This window comes from Marmota marmota, unplaced genomic scaffold (assembly GCF_001458135.2).
Source record: "Marmota marmota marmota unplaced genomic scaffold, marMar, whole genome shotgun sequence".
Lineage (NCBI taxonomy): Eukaryota > Metazoa > Chordata > Mammalia > Rodentia > Sciuridae > Marmota > Marmota marmota.
In genome coordinates this window covers 4,947,958-4,966,136 of record NW_026000130.1, presented here as the reverse complement: position 1 = coordinate 4,966,136, position 18,179 = coordinate 4,947,958, and the positions used below count along the sequence as shown (strand labels likewise).

The window sequence follows — 18,179 nt, the reverse complement described above, 5'->3', positions numbered from 1 at the left end:
CCGTGCGGTGAGGCCAGCCACTGGGGATGCGACCTGGCCATGCTGATGGGACCTGCTCTCTTCCCTAGGGTGGTGAAGTTCCGTCGCACAGGCGAGAGCGCGAGGTCAGAGGACGACGCGGCCTCGGGAGAGCATGAGGTCCAGATTGAAGGGGTCCGGGGGGGCCTAGAGGCGGTCGAGCTGGACGATGGGGCGGCCGTGCCCAAGGAGTTCGCCAATCCCACTGACGGTGAGCGAGCCGGGCCACTCGGGCATCAGACCAGGTCCAGGTGGCCTCCCCAGGTGGCGCTTTCAGAAAGTTCCCGTGGAGGGCAGTTGGGGGGCGCACCGAGGGCCCAGGGGTGACACTGGGAAGGTAGGCTGCTCTCCGTGGCTCACTTCAGCACAGGGTCGCATCACAATCCCTGCCAGTCACATCACTGCATGACACTTGCTGACGATGGCAGCAGCAGGGATGGCAATGGGGGTGTGGGGATGTGGGGATGGTGACGGGGACAATGGTGGTGGGGATGGTGGTGGGGATGGTGATAATAGTGGTGATGGTGATGATGATAGCGGTGATGGTGATGGTGATGGTTCTGATGGTGGTGGTGATAGTAGTGATGATGGTGATGATGATGGTGGTGACGATGATTATAGTGGTGATGATGAGCATGATAATGGTGGTAGTGATGGTGGTGGTGATAATAGTGGTGATGGTGATGATGATGGTGGTGATGATGATGGTAGTGGCAATAATGGTGGTGGTGATGATGGTGATGTTATGGTGATAGTGATGATGGTGGTGGTAGTGATGGTGATAGTGATAGTAGTGATGATGGTAGTGATGGTGATGATAATGGTGATCATTGTCGTGAGCCACTCGTGGGCTGTGTGTGAGCTATGCTCCTTGTAGCCGTATGAGGGGACAGGTCTGGCATTGCACGCCGATTGGGCTGTGCGATGCAAGTGCCTCTCCTCTCGCTCTGCCTGTGATCCCACGCAGCACCTGAGGTGGGCGTGACTTGCCAAGATGTCGATCTGCTGACCACAGGACACCATGAAGCAAGACTCCACCTTTGAAACCTTATCCCTAACTGCCTTATTTGGTGCAGAATATTCTATGGAAAATCATTTGTGGGTCCCCCCCTTATAAAAATAAAGAGATTCCAGGTGCGTGCTCCCCCTTTTCTAGCACTTTCCAGCATGGAAGCTGACCCCGAAGGTCACAGAGCAGTCCCACCCTCGTGTCCGTGTGTTGCCTGAGTTCTTCGCCATTTTCTTAGTTTAATGTTGCAGCCAACTCCTTTGAACCCAGTTCATCTCATCAGCAAGAGATGATAGTCATGATAATAGTGGTGATGATGGTGGTGATGGTGGTGATGATGGTGGTGCTGATAGTGATGATGATGATAGTGGTGATGATGGTGGTATGATGGTGATGGTGATGGTGGTGATGGTGGTGGTGATGGTGGTGGTGATGTTGGGGATAGTGATGATGATGGTGATGGTGATGGTGGAGGTGATGATGGTGATGATGGTGGCGATAGTAATGATGATGGTGATGGTGGTGGTGATGGTGATGACCATGATGGTGTGATGATGACAGAGGTGTGGGAGCAGCTGTCATTGGCTGAGGACTTTCTTCATGCCAGTCGCTGCTCTGAGCAGCTACCTGTGTTTCCCATTCCATCCCCACAGCAGTGGCCGTTGGCACTGTCAGCATCGTCCCCGTCCTTACAGTAAGGAACTGGAGCACAGAGGGTTCGGTGTCTTCCTCAGGCTTGTGCAGCTAGGAATTAGCCAATTAGCTGGGACTTATACCCAAGCCATCAGGCCTCACAGCCCTATGACCTTGTGCAGCCTCTGAACACAGGAGGGTCCAATAAGGGACCCAAGATGGAACGTGGGACCTGGTGTCAGACTCCCATGTCCACCTGAGGCTGAGTGACGAGAACATTCCATGCTTTCCTAAATGCCCCAGTCTCCCAACCAAGGAGGGTGGGACCCAGGACCTGTTCCTAGCAGATCCAATAGGCAGCAGCCATGGTGGGAGTTGAGAGCAGAGGGTTTGTCCTCAGGCTGATCCGACTCACCTCCCGGCCTACTGTACACTAGTCTGCCACCCGGGCAGGTGCCATCCCCCTCCAGATGGGGCTGGTGGCACCTTAATTCCTAGAGTTGTGATGGAGATTTGATGACCCAAGGCACAGTGAGTTCTCGGTGTAGACCTGGCACACAGGGTGCTCTCGGCGACGCCCCACGTTAGTGCTGTTCCTGTTGTCACCCTGGGCTGGGGACACAGCTCAGGAGGGGAGCGCCTGCCTAGCACCCACAAGGCCCTGAGCTCAGCCCCCACTACTGAAAAAAAAATCCATGCTGTCCTAGGACGCACCCCACTTTCTCCTCAACATTTTTCCTGGGGAACCTAGAACCTGCCGGTGTGATGAACACCAATTCACACCCTGGAGAAAATCATGACCTCCATAAAACATGGTCACCATGGTAAGAGGCTCAGGGTTGAAATTCCAAAAGAGACGGGGACTCCGGGCAGGGACTGAAGAGATCCCCAGGTCCCCAGGGATGTCCATGGGAGGGCCACCCAGCATCCTCCTTTAGTTTCTTAGATTTTTATGAACTTCATTTTGGAATCATTTTAAATTTGCAAAAAAAAAAAAAAAAGTCAACTCCCCACTACTACAACCAAATAACCGGGTGACTCATGTACAGAGAGGAAAGTGGCACCGTGGCTCCTGTTCCAGAGGTCGCAGGCTGGGGTCGTTTGGCGGGGTCTCTGGGGCACCAGTGGCCTCACCCCCCTGGTGGCCTCACTTCCTGTGACTAGGGGGAGACTCCTAGAGGTCCACGCCTCCCAGGAGCCCCACGGCTGGGGACTGAGCCTTTAGCACAGGGGCTTTTGGGGACAGTCCAGATCCAAACAATAGCAGAGAGTAGAGAGGTGCCACCCACGCGTCCCCCCGCCTGCCCTCAGGGGAACACTTCACCTGCCCAGTGCTTCTTCAGAACTAAGAGACTAGCACTGGTGTCCCCTCGGTGACCAGGGCTCCTTCCCACTCCCGGCCTTGCCCAGTCCCCTTGTCCCAGGACTCAGCCAGCATGCCCTCTTGAGCTTAATCGTTGGGTGTTTATTTATTCGCTTATCAATTATGCTTTTTTCTTTTTCTTTCTGGGAACAAAAATAACCTCTGTTTCTATAACATGGAAAGAAAATGTCCAAAGTAGGAAAGTGAGGGGGGTTCGCAAAGATGACGCTGGGGACAGTCGGTCAGTGTCCACTAGGTCTTTCTTTCTCTGCAGGACACACGCACACTGTCACACACAAAAAAAAAAAAAAGAAAAGAAAAAGAAAAAAACTAATTTTATCACAAACCAGCTCTTCCGGCACCTACCCCTCCACGGCTTGCATTTCCACATAGCCACAGAGGGTGGACATCTTCCCACCTTGGTGCAAATGGAATTCTGCTTTAAAAACCATTTGGGGGGCAGCAGAGCTCAGCGGTAGAGTGCACGCCTCGCACGCATGAGGCCCTGGGTTCCATCCCCAGCACCGGGAAAAAAAATTAAATAAAATAGAAGCATTGATTTCCTCCTGACTATGTAAGTAATAAATTATAAAAGGAAGAAAGTAAAGGGTCTGATGCTTCTACCCTGCCCCTATCTGAGGATGACAAAAATAAAACCCTAAATTAGAATCTCATATATCTGTAGATATATATAGATATCTACATCCACGTCTATATGCCTGTTATACATATTATGTTGTCCAGCTTGTTTTTAGAAATTAACACAGCTCGGCTGGGATTGTGGCTCAGGGATAGAGCGCTTGCCTAGCATGCCTGAGGCACTGGGTTCGATCCCCAGCACCATATTAAAAAACTAAATAAACCAAATAAAGGTATTGTGTCCATCTACAACTAAAAATTTTTTTTAAAAAAAATTAATAGAGGGCTGGGGATGTGGCTCAAGCGGTAACACGCTCACCTGGCATGTGCAGGGCCCTGGGTTCGATCCTCAGCACTACATAAAAATTAAATAAAGATGTTGTGTCCACCGAAAACTAAAAAATAAACATTAAAAAAATTTAATAGAGCCAGGTCCAGTGACACACACCTGTAATCCCAGTGACTTGGGAGGCTGAGGCAGCAACATTGTTAGATCCTGTCTCAAAATAAAAAGCCTGGGGATGTAGCTCAGTGGTAGAGGACCCCTGGGTTTCATTCCTAGTATCCCCCCCAAAAAAATTAATATGTACATCTTTTTATCTATACATTCTTTTGGGGGGTACTGGGGGTTGAACTCAAGGAACTTGACCACTGAGCCCACCCCCAGCCCTATTTGGTATTTTATTTAGAGACAGGGTCTCACTGAGTTGCTGAGCACCTCGCTTTTGCGGAGGCTGGCTTTGAACTCGTGACCCTCCTGCCTCAGCCTCCCAAGCCCCTGGGAATACAGGTGTGTGCCACAGCGCCCAGCTCTATACATTCTTTTTAACAGGTCATATTTCATCGTGTGAACACTTAATAATTTACATATAATATGTAATAATTTATTTAACCAGCCCTCTTCGGGTGGACATTCTGGCTTTCTATTTTTCCTGCTATAAATAATGTCACAATAGCAAGATACCTTTTCACACTTGCTAGAATTTTTTTTCTGCTGGGGTAAGTTCTAGAAGCAGCATGTGCTGCGATTCATCAGCTTGGCTGGGGACCATTGCCGACACCCCATGCAGGGACCAATGCGAGGTGCGCTGACCCTTCCTCCGTTCCCCTTCTCCTTCCCAGATACTTTCATGGTGGAAGATGCGGTGGAAGCCATTGGGTTTGGGAAGTTTCAATGGAAGCTGTCCGTCCTCACTGGCCTGGCGTGGGCAAGTATCCCGGGGCAGGGGCTCACGGGCATCTCCCAGAACCCCGCGACGCTCACCTCGGGTCCCCTGGCCTGCAAGACAGACACAGTGCCCGCCTTCCAGGGTCTTTGCCTGAGTGCCAGTTAGTGAGGCTTCTGTGGGTGACAGTGACAATCCAGCTCTGGGCTAGGGAGGAGCTGGGAGTGGCTATGGAGCCCCCCAAGAGAGAGCTGAAGCCCCCAGCTGACAAAGTGGCTTCAGGGCTGCTAGGAGATGGTGACGTCCGCCATGGCTGGCTCCCTAGGAAAACAGGCAGACAAAGTGGCTTATGGGCCGGGGACGTGGCCGAGATCATCATATTGACCATCACTGGCCTCACTGTGCAGAGGCCCTGGGTTGATCCCCAGTACGGCCCACCCCCCAAAAAAGCCTCCTACTTCAAGGGGCTCACAATCCCTTGCTAACGTCCCCCCGCGGCTGTGGCAGAGCGCAGCTAGACCTTCAATCCAGCTGCCGTGGACTTTGGTGACTGGTGTGAGATGCCATCTAACTGCGTATTTTTCCAAACTGATGGTCGATTTCCCCACGTCATTTCACTAATCTGAAGAGCGGCTTCCTTGAACCCCGCGGTCCCGTGGCGGTACAAGTCTGCTTTAAAACTCTATTTCTTATTATTCTGTCTGTCTAGTCCCAGAAAGTCACCAAGGTGTAATCCCAGTGGTTCCGGAGGCTGAGGCAGGAAGATAGTGAATTCGAGGCCAGCCTCTGCAATTTAGAGAGGCCATAAGCAACTCAAGGAGACCCTGTCTCTAAGTAAAATATTTTTTTTAAAAAAAAGGTCTGGGGATGTGACTCAGTGGTTAAGCGCCTCTGGGTTCAATCCCTGACACCAAAAAAAAATAAAAAAATTTTTTTTTCTCATATTTTAGAAATATATAACATCGTCCCATTTCATCGGGGGAGTTCCTGTATTTTTTTAAAAGTGGGGAAACACACAGAGTGTTGTCAGTTCCACCATGGCATCACGCTGAACCGCTGGGCTTCCCAGGTGTTTGGGTTCATGGGGCGCTGGGCAGATGATGGCGCTGGGCGGCCACACGCTCCCTGGGGTTGCGGACCAGCCACCCTGTCAGGCGCAGGGCCGCCTCCTGGCCTCATGGTGTTCCCTTGCTCTCTGCAGATGGCCGACGCCATGGAGATGATGATCCTGAGCATCCTGGCGCCCCAGCTGCACTGCGAGTGGCGGCTCCCCAGCTGGCAGGTGGCGTTGCTGACCTCGGTAGGCAGCCCCAGGCCCTCTCCCTCTGGTTGGTTGGTTGGCACAGTTCTGCTCCCCTGGGGTGCCCTGTGGGATGTCCTCTGGGGTGCCCCATGGGATGTCCCCGCCCCCTGCTGCTAAGGGCTCAGCAGAAAGGAATCAAGCCCTGGGCCCCTTCCATCTGTCCATCTGTCCACCCGGGGGCCCAGACCTGGTTCTCAGTGCTCCGGACCCTGGGACCACCTGCGCGTGTTACGTACACCCGACAAGCCTCACTTTCCCTGACAGTGAGAAGGAGATGTCAGCTTCCTTCACAGGAGGAGATTTGAGGACTAGAAAGAACATGCCTGACATGTCCTAGTTGCTCAATAAACAGTGGTTAGAGCTGCTCGCGGGAACAAGGGCCTAAAGGAGGGTGAGACAGACCCTCTACAAGGAAGGGGGACGCCAGACCAGATGAGAGTGATAGTGAAAATCTCAAAAGCCAGTGTTTATGGAGCCCCTCCTGTGAAATGGCTCGAGCCACACTTTTTTGTCGAGAGTGTATGCACAGATACATCCTTGTGACCCTGGGAGCTGGTACCACTGTTAGCTGAGAAAAACAAGGCTCAGAGAGGTCCAGCCACTTCATCAGGGTCACGTGGCCTGGCTAGGGGCAGAGAGAGCAGTTACTGTCAATGCATCCCAGAATGCTGCTTGGGTGTTTGGGTTTCTTTATTTGGTGGGAGGAGGTACTGAGTTTTGATTCCAGGGGAGCTGACTTGCTCCAGGTTACATGGTCTGTTAGCCACTAAACCACATCACCAGCCCCATTCTATATTTTATTTAGAGACAGGGTCTCACTGAGTTGCTTAGGGCCTCCCTAAGTTGTTGAGGCTGGCTTTGAACACGCGATCCTCCTGTCCCAACCTCCCAAGCCCCTAGGAGTCTTTTTTTGTTGTTTTTGTTTTGGGTACCAGGGATTGGATCCTGGGACACTTAACCACTAAACCACATCCCCAGCCCTTTTTACTTTGAGACAGGGTCTCAATAAGTTGCTGAGGCTAGCCTCAAACTTAAAATCCTCCTGCCTCAGTCTCCTGAGCCACCTGGGTTACAGGCTTGCCCCACTATGCCTGGCTGGCTTAGATCTTTTATTTTTTAATTCTTCTTTTCATTATCTTTTAGAGATAATGTTTTTGGAGTGCTCTGAGCGCAGTGAGGTCCTGCCATTCAGCAGCCACCTGTGTTTATACTCCTAGAAATGTGGCCTGGGAGCTGCCTGATGGCCTGTTTCTCTGCAGATGGGGACAGAATACTTCACCAGGCCTGGCGCCCAGCCAGGGGAGAGTGAGCTCCTCCCACAGGCACCGATGAGAGTCCCCGCAGGCCTCTGTTGTACCAGTGCAGGGCTTTTCTGGTCTTGTCATAGGTTTATTTTTTATTTGATCTGCTTTGATTTCTTGGCTGCACTTGGGCCGCCACGGGTTGATGACAACCACGGTTTATGGAGCACTTCTTAATGTGCCAGGCTCTGCACACTTTCTCTTTGACCCCCTCTGTCCTGTGGAAGAGATCCCAGTAGGCCCCCATTTCTATAGGTGAGGAAAACAAGGCTTAGAAAACGTGTTGACTTGCTCCAGGTCGCATGGTCTGTTCAGAGTCCAAGTCGGGTTTGAAATTCAGGCCCCGAAGACTCAGAGGGCCCTGGTCCCAGCCACCGCCCTGGACGACTTTCTTGTGATGTGGAGTTGGAATATGTGGGTCAGGTAGAGCCAGAACCCCATGGCTAAGCAGCGGGAGAGTCAGAGCAGTGGGGTCGAGTCTGTCTACCATTGCCTGCGTCAGGAGGGTGTGATGTGCATGTCATTGTTGCCATAAGAAATACCAAAGTTGAGCCAGTGGCTCGGGAGGCTGAGGCAGGAGGACAGTGAGTTCTAAGCCAACCTCAGCAAAACCGAGGCCCTAAGCAACTCAGTGAGACCCTGTCTCTAAATAAAATACAAAATAGGGCTGGGGATGTGGCTCAGGGGTTGAGTATCCCTGAGTTCAATTCCCAGCACACACCCCCACACTCCTGAAAAAGAAATACTAGAGTTGGAAATGGTTGGCCGGATAATGGATGGCCAGGAGTGGCTGGGGATGTGGCTCAGAGGTAGAGCACTTGCCTGGCACACACACCTGGTCTGGGTTCTACTCCCAACACTGCAAAAGATAATAAAATTTAAAAATTGTAGATTGCAGATTAGATATCATTTCCAGTATGTTGAAATATAAAAAATTGAAATAAAGTTATCATATTAGTTTTTAAAATCTATCCAATGGAATTGAAATACTTACCTGATACCCACCATCATTTGTTTCAAAACAGCATGAAGAAGCCATTCTGGGTGGCGCACGCCTGTAATCCCAGCCTCTTAGGAGGCTGAGGCGGGAGGATCACCAGTTCAAGTCCAGTCTCAGAAGTTTAGTGAGATCCTCAGCAACTTAGTAAGATCCTGTCTCAAAAAAAATTTTTTAGAAAGGGCTTGGAGATGTATCTCAATGGTGAAGCACCCCTGGGTTCAATCCCCAGGGGTTGGGGGGAAAAAAAAACCTAAAACCAAACAAACAAACACAAAACACACAAAGAAGTTCTTCAGAAGAATTTAGAACCTTTGCATTGTATTTTTGTGGGTATTTTGTTTGTTGTGATGCTGGGGATTAAGCCTAGGGCCTTGTACAGGTTGGGCAAATGCTCTCCCTCTGATTGTAGTCAACCAATGTCTGAGTGATAATCCCAGCCCTTGTAGTTTTCTTCTTGAATTAGTATTTCTATTTCATTTTTCCCTATAATTTTAACTTCATGTAATATTTTCTTGCACTTGAAAATATCACATCCATCACTCTATCATAACTCTCTATGACAAAGCTAAATATAAAGCCAGGTGCGGTGGCACACACTTGTAATCCCAGCAGCTCGGGAGGCTGAGGCAGGAGGATTGTGAGTTCAAAGCCAGTCTCAGCAACTTAACGAGACCCTAAGCAATTTAGTGAGACCCTGTTTCTAAATAAAATACAAAATAGGGCTGGGGATGTGGCTCAGTGATCAAGTGCCCCTGGGTTTAATCCTCAGTAAACCCCTCACAAAAAATCTAAAGATTAAATGATTGTTTCTCGTTTTGTGAGATGAGAAGGCTCTGAGCATTAAAGTATTTCTCCTGCATTGATTTGTCATTGCAATTTTTAGTAACAACAGTAGATCAACAACAAGATGTAATTAATTTTGACAATTTTTTTTTGGTACTGGGGATTGAACCCATGGGTTCTGAGTTTCATCCTCAGCCCTTTTTATTTTTTATTTTGACACAAGTTCTCACTAAGTTACTGAGGCTGGCCTCCAACTTGCAATCCTCCTGCCTCAGCTCCTAGGATTACAAGCCTCTGCCACCGTTCCCAGCAACAAATAATTATTAAACATAAGTAAATTTTTATTGAGACTGTATCCCTTAATGAGTGGTATGAAGTGTTTTTCAAATATTTTTATACACTCTTGAATGATTTTAGCACTATTTCTTTTTCTATCTGTCATTTTTGCTGAATGGATTTTATTTATTTTTTTATTTTTTTATTTTTTTTTTAAATATTTATTTATTTATTTTTTAGTTATCGGCGGGCACAACATCTTTGTTTGTATGTGGTGCTGAGGATCGAACCCGGGCCGCACGCATGCCAGGTGAGCGTGCTACCGCTTGAGCCACTTCCTCAGCCCCTGCTGAATGGATTTTAATGTGAAAATTTTGTTCACGTGGGCTGGGGATGTGGCTCAAGCGGTAGCTCGCTCGCCTGGCATGCGTGCAGCCCGGGTCCGATCCTCAGCACCACATACAAACAAAGATGTTGTGTCCGCCGATAACTAAAAAATAAATTAAAAAAAAATTTTTTGTTCACGTGAAAGAAGTTTTAGGTGTGTGCAGGAATCCCATTATAACTCAATAAACTAATGCCACTTGAGAATTTAAAACAATTTCCAAAGTTACATACTAAAGAGCACACCTTTATCATTTATGAAAAATGACTTTTAGTGATCTAATTTGTTGGCCACCTGATTGGGTCATCTTTCTGTTTTGTTAAAAATAAAGTATGGTTGGCGGAGCTCTTGCCTTGCACATGTGAGGCCCTGGGTTCCATCCCTAGCACCACATAAAAAAAATAATATAACAATAAAGATGTTGGAACCTAGATGACTGACTGTTGCTGTCCCCTTCTGAGGCATCCTGGGGGGTCTGCGTAGCCCTCAGTGCACTCTGCAGTGGGAGACACAGAGAAGGGACCCGGGCCGGGAGCAGATCAGAGCCCCGAGTCGGTCTCAGGAGAGAACAGGGCTGTTGAGGGTCGGATGGCAGCTGTTTCCCTGGCATTTGCATTAGGGATTATGTGTCATCTAGAGATGGCTTGGAGTATACGGGAGCACGGCAGAGGTCACCAGCAAATTCTGTGCCCTGTTACATAAGAGACTCAGTGAGTGTCTGCGGGTTGGGGTGTCTGCAGACAGTCCTGGAGCCAGTCTCCCCCGGATACCCGGCGAGGATGATACACCCTGTTTTTAGCCACCACCCTAGGACGTGCCAGGAGAAGGGCTTCTAGGGTCTGACAGAAGGTGCATGTTCTCTCTGGGCCTCAATTGCCCTATCTGTAAAATGGGCACTGACGGCACCACCTCGTAGGGCCACGAGGTTGGGGAAGAGCTGTGAAGCCTTCAGCACGGTGTCTGGCAGGTAGTGGTGAGGGTGTGAGGCCCCGGTCAGCCGCCTGGGGATACCCAGCAGGTCTCTTAGCCTTCCTGAGCCTCAGCTCCCCATCCATGGATTGGGGGTGATCCCTCAAACCTCAGCGGCCCTGGTTTTCCTGGCCCAGTGAGCGCCCCTGGAGGGGTGGACTTCCCCCTGCCCGGCCCCCACCTGCCCACGGCCAAGCTCCACACTGCGGCCCTGGCTCTTTTCTTAGCACCAGGAGACATTTCTTTGCTGGTGAGAAACTGGCAAAACCCCCATTCTGAGCCACACTGCCTAAGGCCAGTCTGGCTGCCGACACCTACCCCTGTGGGACCCTGGTGGAGTGGTTTTGCTTTTCTGAGCCTCAGTTTCCTCATCTGAAAAATAGGGTTCACATTAACACCTGCCCTGTGCAATGATCCAGAGCCCCAAGTGGCCGTGCGAAGCACAGAGATGGTGTTTGCACTCTGGTAGGTTCGCAGCGTTGGCTCATTGTTGTGACCAGGGATTGAACCCAGGGGCGCTCGACCACTGAGCCACGTCCCCAGCCCTTTTTCTATATTTTATTTAGAGACAGGGTCTCACTGAGTTGCTCAGAGCCTTGATAAATTGCTGAGGCTGGCCTTGAACTCACGATCCTCCTGCCTCAGCCTCCCCAACTGCTGAGATTGCAGGCATGAACCCCACCCCCACCCCGCGCCTGGGCTCAGCTTGTTATTTTTACCGGGGTGCCATGTTGTGGGTTTGGGTGATCATTCCTTTTCTCCTGCTCCATGTCACTAATAGAAACTGTCTTTACGTCCACAGGTGGTCTTTGTAGGCATGATGTCCAGCTCCACGCTCTGGGGAAACATCTCAGACCAGTACGGCAGGAAAACAGTAAGGCACCCTCTTCTCTGCGAGCGTCCTCCGGGTCCCTTGCAGTGAGTGACGTTGATGGGTAGCAACTCCTCCACGTTGGTGGGCTGTGAGGAGACCCAGTGCTAGGGCCACTGTGAGGTCACACGTGGCTGGGGGTCTGCTGTGTCCCGAGCGGGTCGTTGCTGGTTTGCAGCTGGGCGGCCCCCCGCCAGCTCTTGCGGTTTTATTACCTGTAAGGACTGTCCCCTGGGTTTTTTCCGTTGCTCTTATTTTGTTACACTGCGTTTGGGTCTTTGATTCTGCCGGCATGCAAAGCTGCTGTCCTCCTGACCATGAACTTGGCCCTCAGGGGAGTAAGGAGGTCTGTAAAGGCACCACTGTGAGAGCACACGCTCTGTGATGATACTCCCTGATAGCCTTATTGTTCTCTTTCTTGGTCCATCTCTAACACCTTGCAGTTCCTCCAGAGGCAGGGTAGCCTAGTGATTATTTGCTGAAAGTCACGTGGACCTGGCCTCATGCCTCACTTTACCGCTTCTGACTGTGTGACCTTGTGCAAGTGAATTGACCTCTCTGAGCGTCAACCTCCTCATCTATATAAAGAAGACTATAACCGAACCTGTACCGTCTCCAGTGCAATGTGGAGCGATAGCATGAATCCCCTTGTATAAGGACAGGCACCGCAGACCAATGAAAGGGCAACTGTAACATTTCTAACAAGTTCCCAGGCAATGCCGTTGCTGCTGGTCCGGGGACCACTCTTTGAGAACCACTGGCTTAGGCTTATAAAAATGAACTCCTGGGCTGGGCACGGGTCAGGTACCTAAGCAAACGTGGAATTCTGTTAGGAAAGGGGGACATGGTGGGTAGGTGATGGAAACTGCCACTGTAACTAACACGTCACGGCCTTGTGTCACCGGCACCGGGCCACACATGCTTCCTGCGTCAGCTCATCCAGTCACCGAGCTGGTGCTTCCAAAGTCTGGAAATATGGGATGTCTGTGTGCTGGCCTGGCTCTCCAAACATTTAGGACTTTGGAGCAATTTGGATTTATGAATTAGGAGATCCTCAGCTGATAGAATCTAGGCAAATATTCTAAATCTGGAAAAAAGAAAGAAACACTTCTGTTCCCAGGTGTGTGGGACAGGGACACTCAACCTGTGCGACCACTCCGGCTTTACTGAAGGGGAAACTGAGGCACAGAGAACGTGCACCTTACCCAAAGCCACACGGTCATGTCACAGAGGTGGATCTTGTGGTCTTAACCGTGACGTTGGTGGCTTAAATCTCCGGGTGCTCAATGCATTTGTGTTGACCCAGTGAATGAGCAGACGTTGGGCCGCGCCGTGTGAGCAGTAGGCTCCAGCTGTATCCCCTGGACCTGGGCGGGAAACCCTGGGCCGGCAGACACCAGGGAGACGGCCACCTCCAAGTGCCCGAAGTGGCCATGGCGGGGCCAGGGTCACAGGCTGGGAGGTGGCGTGGGCCATCATGCCAGAGGACCTGGGTTGGTTCCGGGCTGCAGGGGTGGCCGTCAAGGCCTCTCGAGGCTGCCTCTCCCCCTGCCGGCCTGGAGGGATGCCCTGGGCTCAGCCCTCTGGACTCCACCAGCCCACGTCCCACGTCCCAAGGGTGCGAGTGACAGCTGCACCCTTTTTCTGGTTGGAGGGAGGAGGGGAGAGAGCACCCCTAACCAAGAAACCAGACAGGAGAAGAGAGCGTGGCGGGACCAGGCGGGGGCCTCTCAGAAAACTTGAGCGTGGATTTCACTGAATCTCGTGACTTGGGCCCTTCTAGACCAGCGGGGAGCACTTGCCGATGTCAGCAGACATTTTTAATTGTCACAGATAGGGGGAGGGCCACTACTGGCATCCAGTGGGCAGAAAACAGGGGTTCTGCCCAATACCCCACAGTACAGAGGACCCCCCACATCACAGAGGATGCCCCAGGGCAGGATGTTCATGTGCCAAAGTTGAGCCAAGGTGCAGTATCATGAAGAGTTAGCTCTTCATCCTCGGTCTCCATCCTCTGGCCTGCTCAGCCCTCACCCCAAGACTTACCTATGTGGCTCATTTTGACAAGTGAACTAATAGCATATTGCTATAAAAAGCATGGCCTTGAGCCAGACTGCTTGGGTTCCTATCCCAGCTAGGCTGTGTGACCCTGGGCAAGTCACCCAACCTCTCTGTGCCTCTATCGTCATCTGTAAGTCGTATGATAACTCCCTGTCATGTAGGGCGGTTGCAAGGAGTAAACGGCATTGCCTATAAAGCTCTGGACACAGAGAAGTAGTTTCATTCATGTCCACTGTTATTCTGTCGTTTGCCAAGTTCCTGGTGCCCATTAATGGCAAAGCACTCACAACACAGGTCTATTCTGCTTCCAGAGTCCACATCTTTCACCCCGACCTTGGCTGCCCCCAGACAGAATCGAATCATCCCCCAGAATCCAGCGATCAGCTGGACATTCATCCATCCCGAATAGACGGGGCTTGGAAGAGGTGCCCCCAGGGGTCCCCCAGTTCTCCTGACCAGCTGGCTAGATTCCACACCCGCTGTGTGGCCAGAGGCGGAGGAGGGAAAGTGTCCCCAGATGGCAGGGCCCCCCTCCACAGACCGGGGCAGGCCGGGCACCTGGCCAGTGTGGCCTCCAGAGGCTGTCCTGATCTGCCTCTGCCCAGCGGGGAGGTTCCCGCCAGGTGTCCACTTGGTGACTTGGCCGGGCGGTCACATATGGGGCTCGGACTCTGGGAGCCAGTGTGGTTCCTGCAGAAGCTTCCGCAGGCTGTGGATCTGTGGCGGCCACGGGATAGCGGAGGTGACAGTGACGCTGGGCGTGTAGCCTTGCGGTCAGCGAGATAAGCACATCAGGGGTCACGTCCCAGGGCCCCGTTGAGCTAGATGTTTTAGTTAGCTTTTTGTCGCCGGGACCAAAATACCTGGCAGCGACGACTTCTTCGAGGAGGAAAGTCCGTCTGGCTCAGGGTGTGGGAGGTCTCGGTCCGTGGTGGGCCGACTCCACCGCTCTGGGCCTGAGTGAGGCAGCGTCATGGGGAGGACCAGTGGGGACAGCTGCTCAGCTCAGGGTGCCCCACCTGCTTGCAGCTACCACCCAGGCAGTCTTCAAGCTGGGTGGCGGCTGGGGTCAGAGCTCTCCCAATCCGGTCATTTCACCTTGGAACATTCCTGCATTAGCAGGAGCTCTGGGTGGCCACCCCATTACTGTGACCTTGGGCACGTTTGCACCTCTCCTCTGGACTTGTTTCCTCATCTGCAAAACGGAGTTGATAGCGTCGCATGAAGGGTCGTTGGGAGGACTCCATAAGAAATGCTCTGAATATCGTCAGATGTGTGCTGAGGCCCGAGACGGCCACTTACTGTTTGGGGCCCAAAGGGAAAACATGCAGAATGTGGCTGTGCTCCTCTCCCTTGAGATTGATTGGAAAAGAGCACGGTGCAGGCTGGGCCCGGGCACCACCAGGCTGTCTAGACCACAGTGTGGCCCAGTGTGGCCCCCTGCCGTGTGTCCTAGGACTTGGCTTTGCGCCTTGAGCATGCTATATGCATTCTTCCTCTGAGCTCCATCTCCAGCCCTGTTTTCTTTGTCTCTCACAGTGTTTTAGAAGATTTTGAGTAAGTTGCCTCCATTATTTTGCATAAAAATAAACAGCATATATTTTTTTCTTGAAAATTGGGTTATCTCATAGCCCGAGACCAGCATTCTGTCATGGTAACTGTGGGGGAGGAGCAGAGTAGAGCCTGAGTCGGGGTAACTTGCCTCCCACTTCCCTAGGCCACCCCTGGCCTCCGTCTGTCACACCTGCATGGTGCCTTTGTGTTCTCCATCAGCGGTAATAGGGAGCCACGCAAGGTCCTGGAGGAGGGGAGTGACCATCCAAGGCCGCGGAAGGGGGAGTGGCTCGTTGAGACTACATTCTGGGCTGGAAATCCTGGCTCCAGGCCTGGCTGTGCAGCTTGCTGATTTTGAGCAAATCACTCAACTCTTTCAGCCCTTGCTGTGCTAATTTGAAAAGCAGAAATGAAAATAATCTCTTTCCACAGGGGTGCTCTGAGGACCCAGTACAAGGATGTGACTGTGGTTTAAAAATGCAAATGAAAGTTCTGTGAAGTTAGAGGCTCTGCAGCTTTCAAGTTCCCTACGTAATAGGGACAGCAGATGCCCCACACAGCATCTTGCCTGGGTGAATGAATGAATGAGATGTATATATGTATATATAAATACCTCTATTGCCAAGTACACAGCAGGCGCTCAATACATGCATACTGAACAAATGAATGAATGAATAATATATATCAGTCCCTCTAGTGCTGGGCACACAGCAAGTGTTCAGTATCTGTTTATTGAATAAATGAAGGGATACATTAATGAATATCTATTCATTAACACAAATGAATGAATATTATGAATCTTCATCAGTGGCATACAACCAGTGCTCAAGAGGTACATATTGAACGGGTAATTCAGTGAGCAAATTCATGAACACATCATGTTGTGTAGCTGCCTCTACAACCTGGGATAGAGGGGCTGCCCCAGAGAGGTTCCTAGGAGCTGAGGATGGGAGAGGGCTTGCCTGGCTCTGCGAGGCCCTGGAGTCCAGCCCCAGGAACACCAAAGTAAATGAATAAATAGAATGAAAAATAGAAATAGTGTGCATATGGAAGAAGAAGGGCAGGGAGCGGGGAAGGGGGAGCCGTCAATGGTAAAGGTCAGATGAGACATCCAGCAGCATGGTAATTGTGGTCAAGCAGAACGGCCCCTGGCGCATTCCTACAGTGGCAGAGAAACTCTGTGACTGTACTTGCACGTGGCCGCCGTGTCCCCGTTGTCTGGGCAGCTAGAGAGCCCAGGCATCAGCAGAGCTGAGGGCAGGCCCACGGAGCAGACCCGTCTCTGCGCAGCCTCTGCCGAGCATCCTCCACACACACCCTCTTCTCCCCTTCTGTCTTCTCTGCTTTGTTTTTCTTTCCTCTTGTTTTCTCTTCTGCTCATGATGTCCCCTGTCTGATGGAAGACTCCGTGGGTTTCAAGGAAGAAAATCCCAATTAAATTAACTTAAGCCCCAAGAAAAGAATTAAGGATCATTGAGCAGGAAGCAGTCTCACGGTCATGGCTTCAGGGTGCAGAAGTGTTACCAGGAATCCCTGTCACTTAGTCTTCTATGTTTGTACCTTTTTATTTATTATTATTTTGGGGGGGGAGTGATGCTGTTCCTGAAAGCTTGGTTCTTGTCCTGATGCCAATCCAATAATGAGGACACGGTTTTGAGAAAAAGGAAAAGGAAGTTTGATTGCTTTGCCAGAAAAGGAGAAACACAGGGGACTCCTGTCCCAGAGGCTGTGATTTTGCCCATCAGCAGAACAGGGGGTTTTTAAAGAGGTGATTCAAAGGCTCCATTCCAAGTGTTCTCGGCTAGAGCTGTAATTCACTTATTCATTTGCGAGATAGTCATTTCTGGTGCCACCCCCAAAGTCTTCATTCCTCCGGTGGGTGTGTGCTCAAGGACAGATAACTCTGCCTGGGATGGGGAAGAAAGGTAATCCTGTTTCCCTGGAGATTAGGGAGCAGGGAGAGATTAGGGAGGAGAAGGGAGAGAGGAAGAGAAAGAAACGTGTGTGTTTTGGGGTGGGGGGCGATGGCTGGGGTTGTGGCTCAGTGGTAGAGCGCTCGACCAGCATGTGCGAGGCCCTGGGTTCGATGCTCAGCACCACATAAAAATAAATAAAATAAAGGTATGGTGACCAACGACAACTAAAAAATAAATATTAAAAAAAAAAGAAAGAAACACGTCCCTTTAAAAAATAAGTCACAGTGGCTGGGCGTGGGGTGTACAACTGTCATCCCAGCAGCTTAGGAGGCTGAGACAGGAGGATCGCAAGTTCAAAGCCAGTCTCAGCAAAAGTCAGGCACTGAGCAACTCCGTGAGACCCTGTCTCTAAATAAAATACAAAATAGGGCTGGGGGTGTGGCTCAGTGGTCCAGTGCCCCTGAGTTCAATCCCTGGTACCCTGCCCCCCACCAAGTCACAGTGACAGAGAAGCAGGGCTATATTCAAAGCATAAAGTGGGCCACTGCTATAGTTAGTGCTGGGCATAGAACCCAGGGTCTTGCACACGGTAGGAAAGTGCTCTACCTTTGACCTACACCCCCAGCCCTTTACTGTCTTTCTTTATATCAACTTGCTTTTAAAACCAATTAAATGATGGGCTGAGGCTGGGGATCGGCGGTAGAGTGCTCATCTAGCACGTGAAGGCCCTTGGTTCGATCCTCAGCAACACATATAAATATTTTTTTAAAAAAATTAAATGAGACAGCACAGTGACCGTGGTTTGCACCTGTAATTGGGAGGCAGAGGCAGGCAGATCACAATTTAGAGGCCTGCCTAGGCAATTTAGTGAGACCCTGTCTCAAAAGTAGAAGATAAAAAGCTCTGGGATGTGGCTCAGTGGTAAAGTGCCC

General features: G+C 50.9%; 1 protein-coding gene across 1 annotated transcript in view; it reads left to right on the top strand.

Annotated features, from left to right (window-relative positions):
- The window catches only part of LOC107154621 (SV2 related protein), an 82,135-nt gene that overhangs the window by 17,064 nt on the left and 46,892 nt on the right, over positions 1-18,179 (top strand). Inside the window, exons 2-5 of the mRNA XM_015500262.2 lie at positions 69-229; positions 4,785-4,870; positions 6,030-6,128; positions 11,648-11,719. Of these exons, the coding sequence (XP_015355748.1) occupies positions 69-229; positions 4,785-4,870; positions 6,030-6,128; positions 11,648-11,719 (418 nt within the window). The remainder of the gene's footprint in view (positions 1-68; positions 230-4,784; positions 4,871-6,029; positions 6,129-11,647; positions 11,720-18,179) is intronic.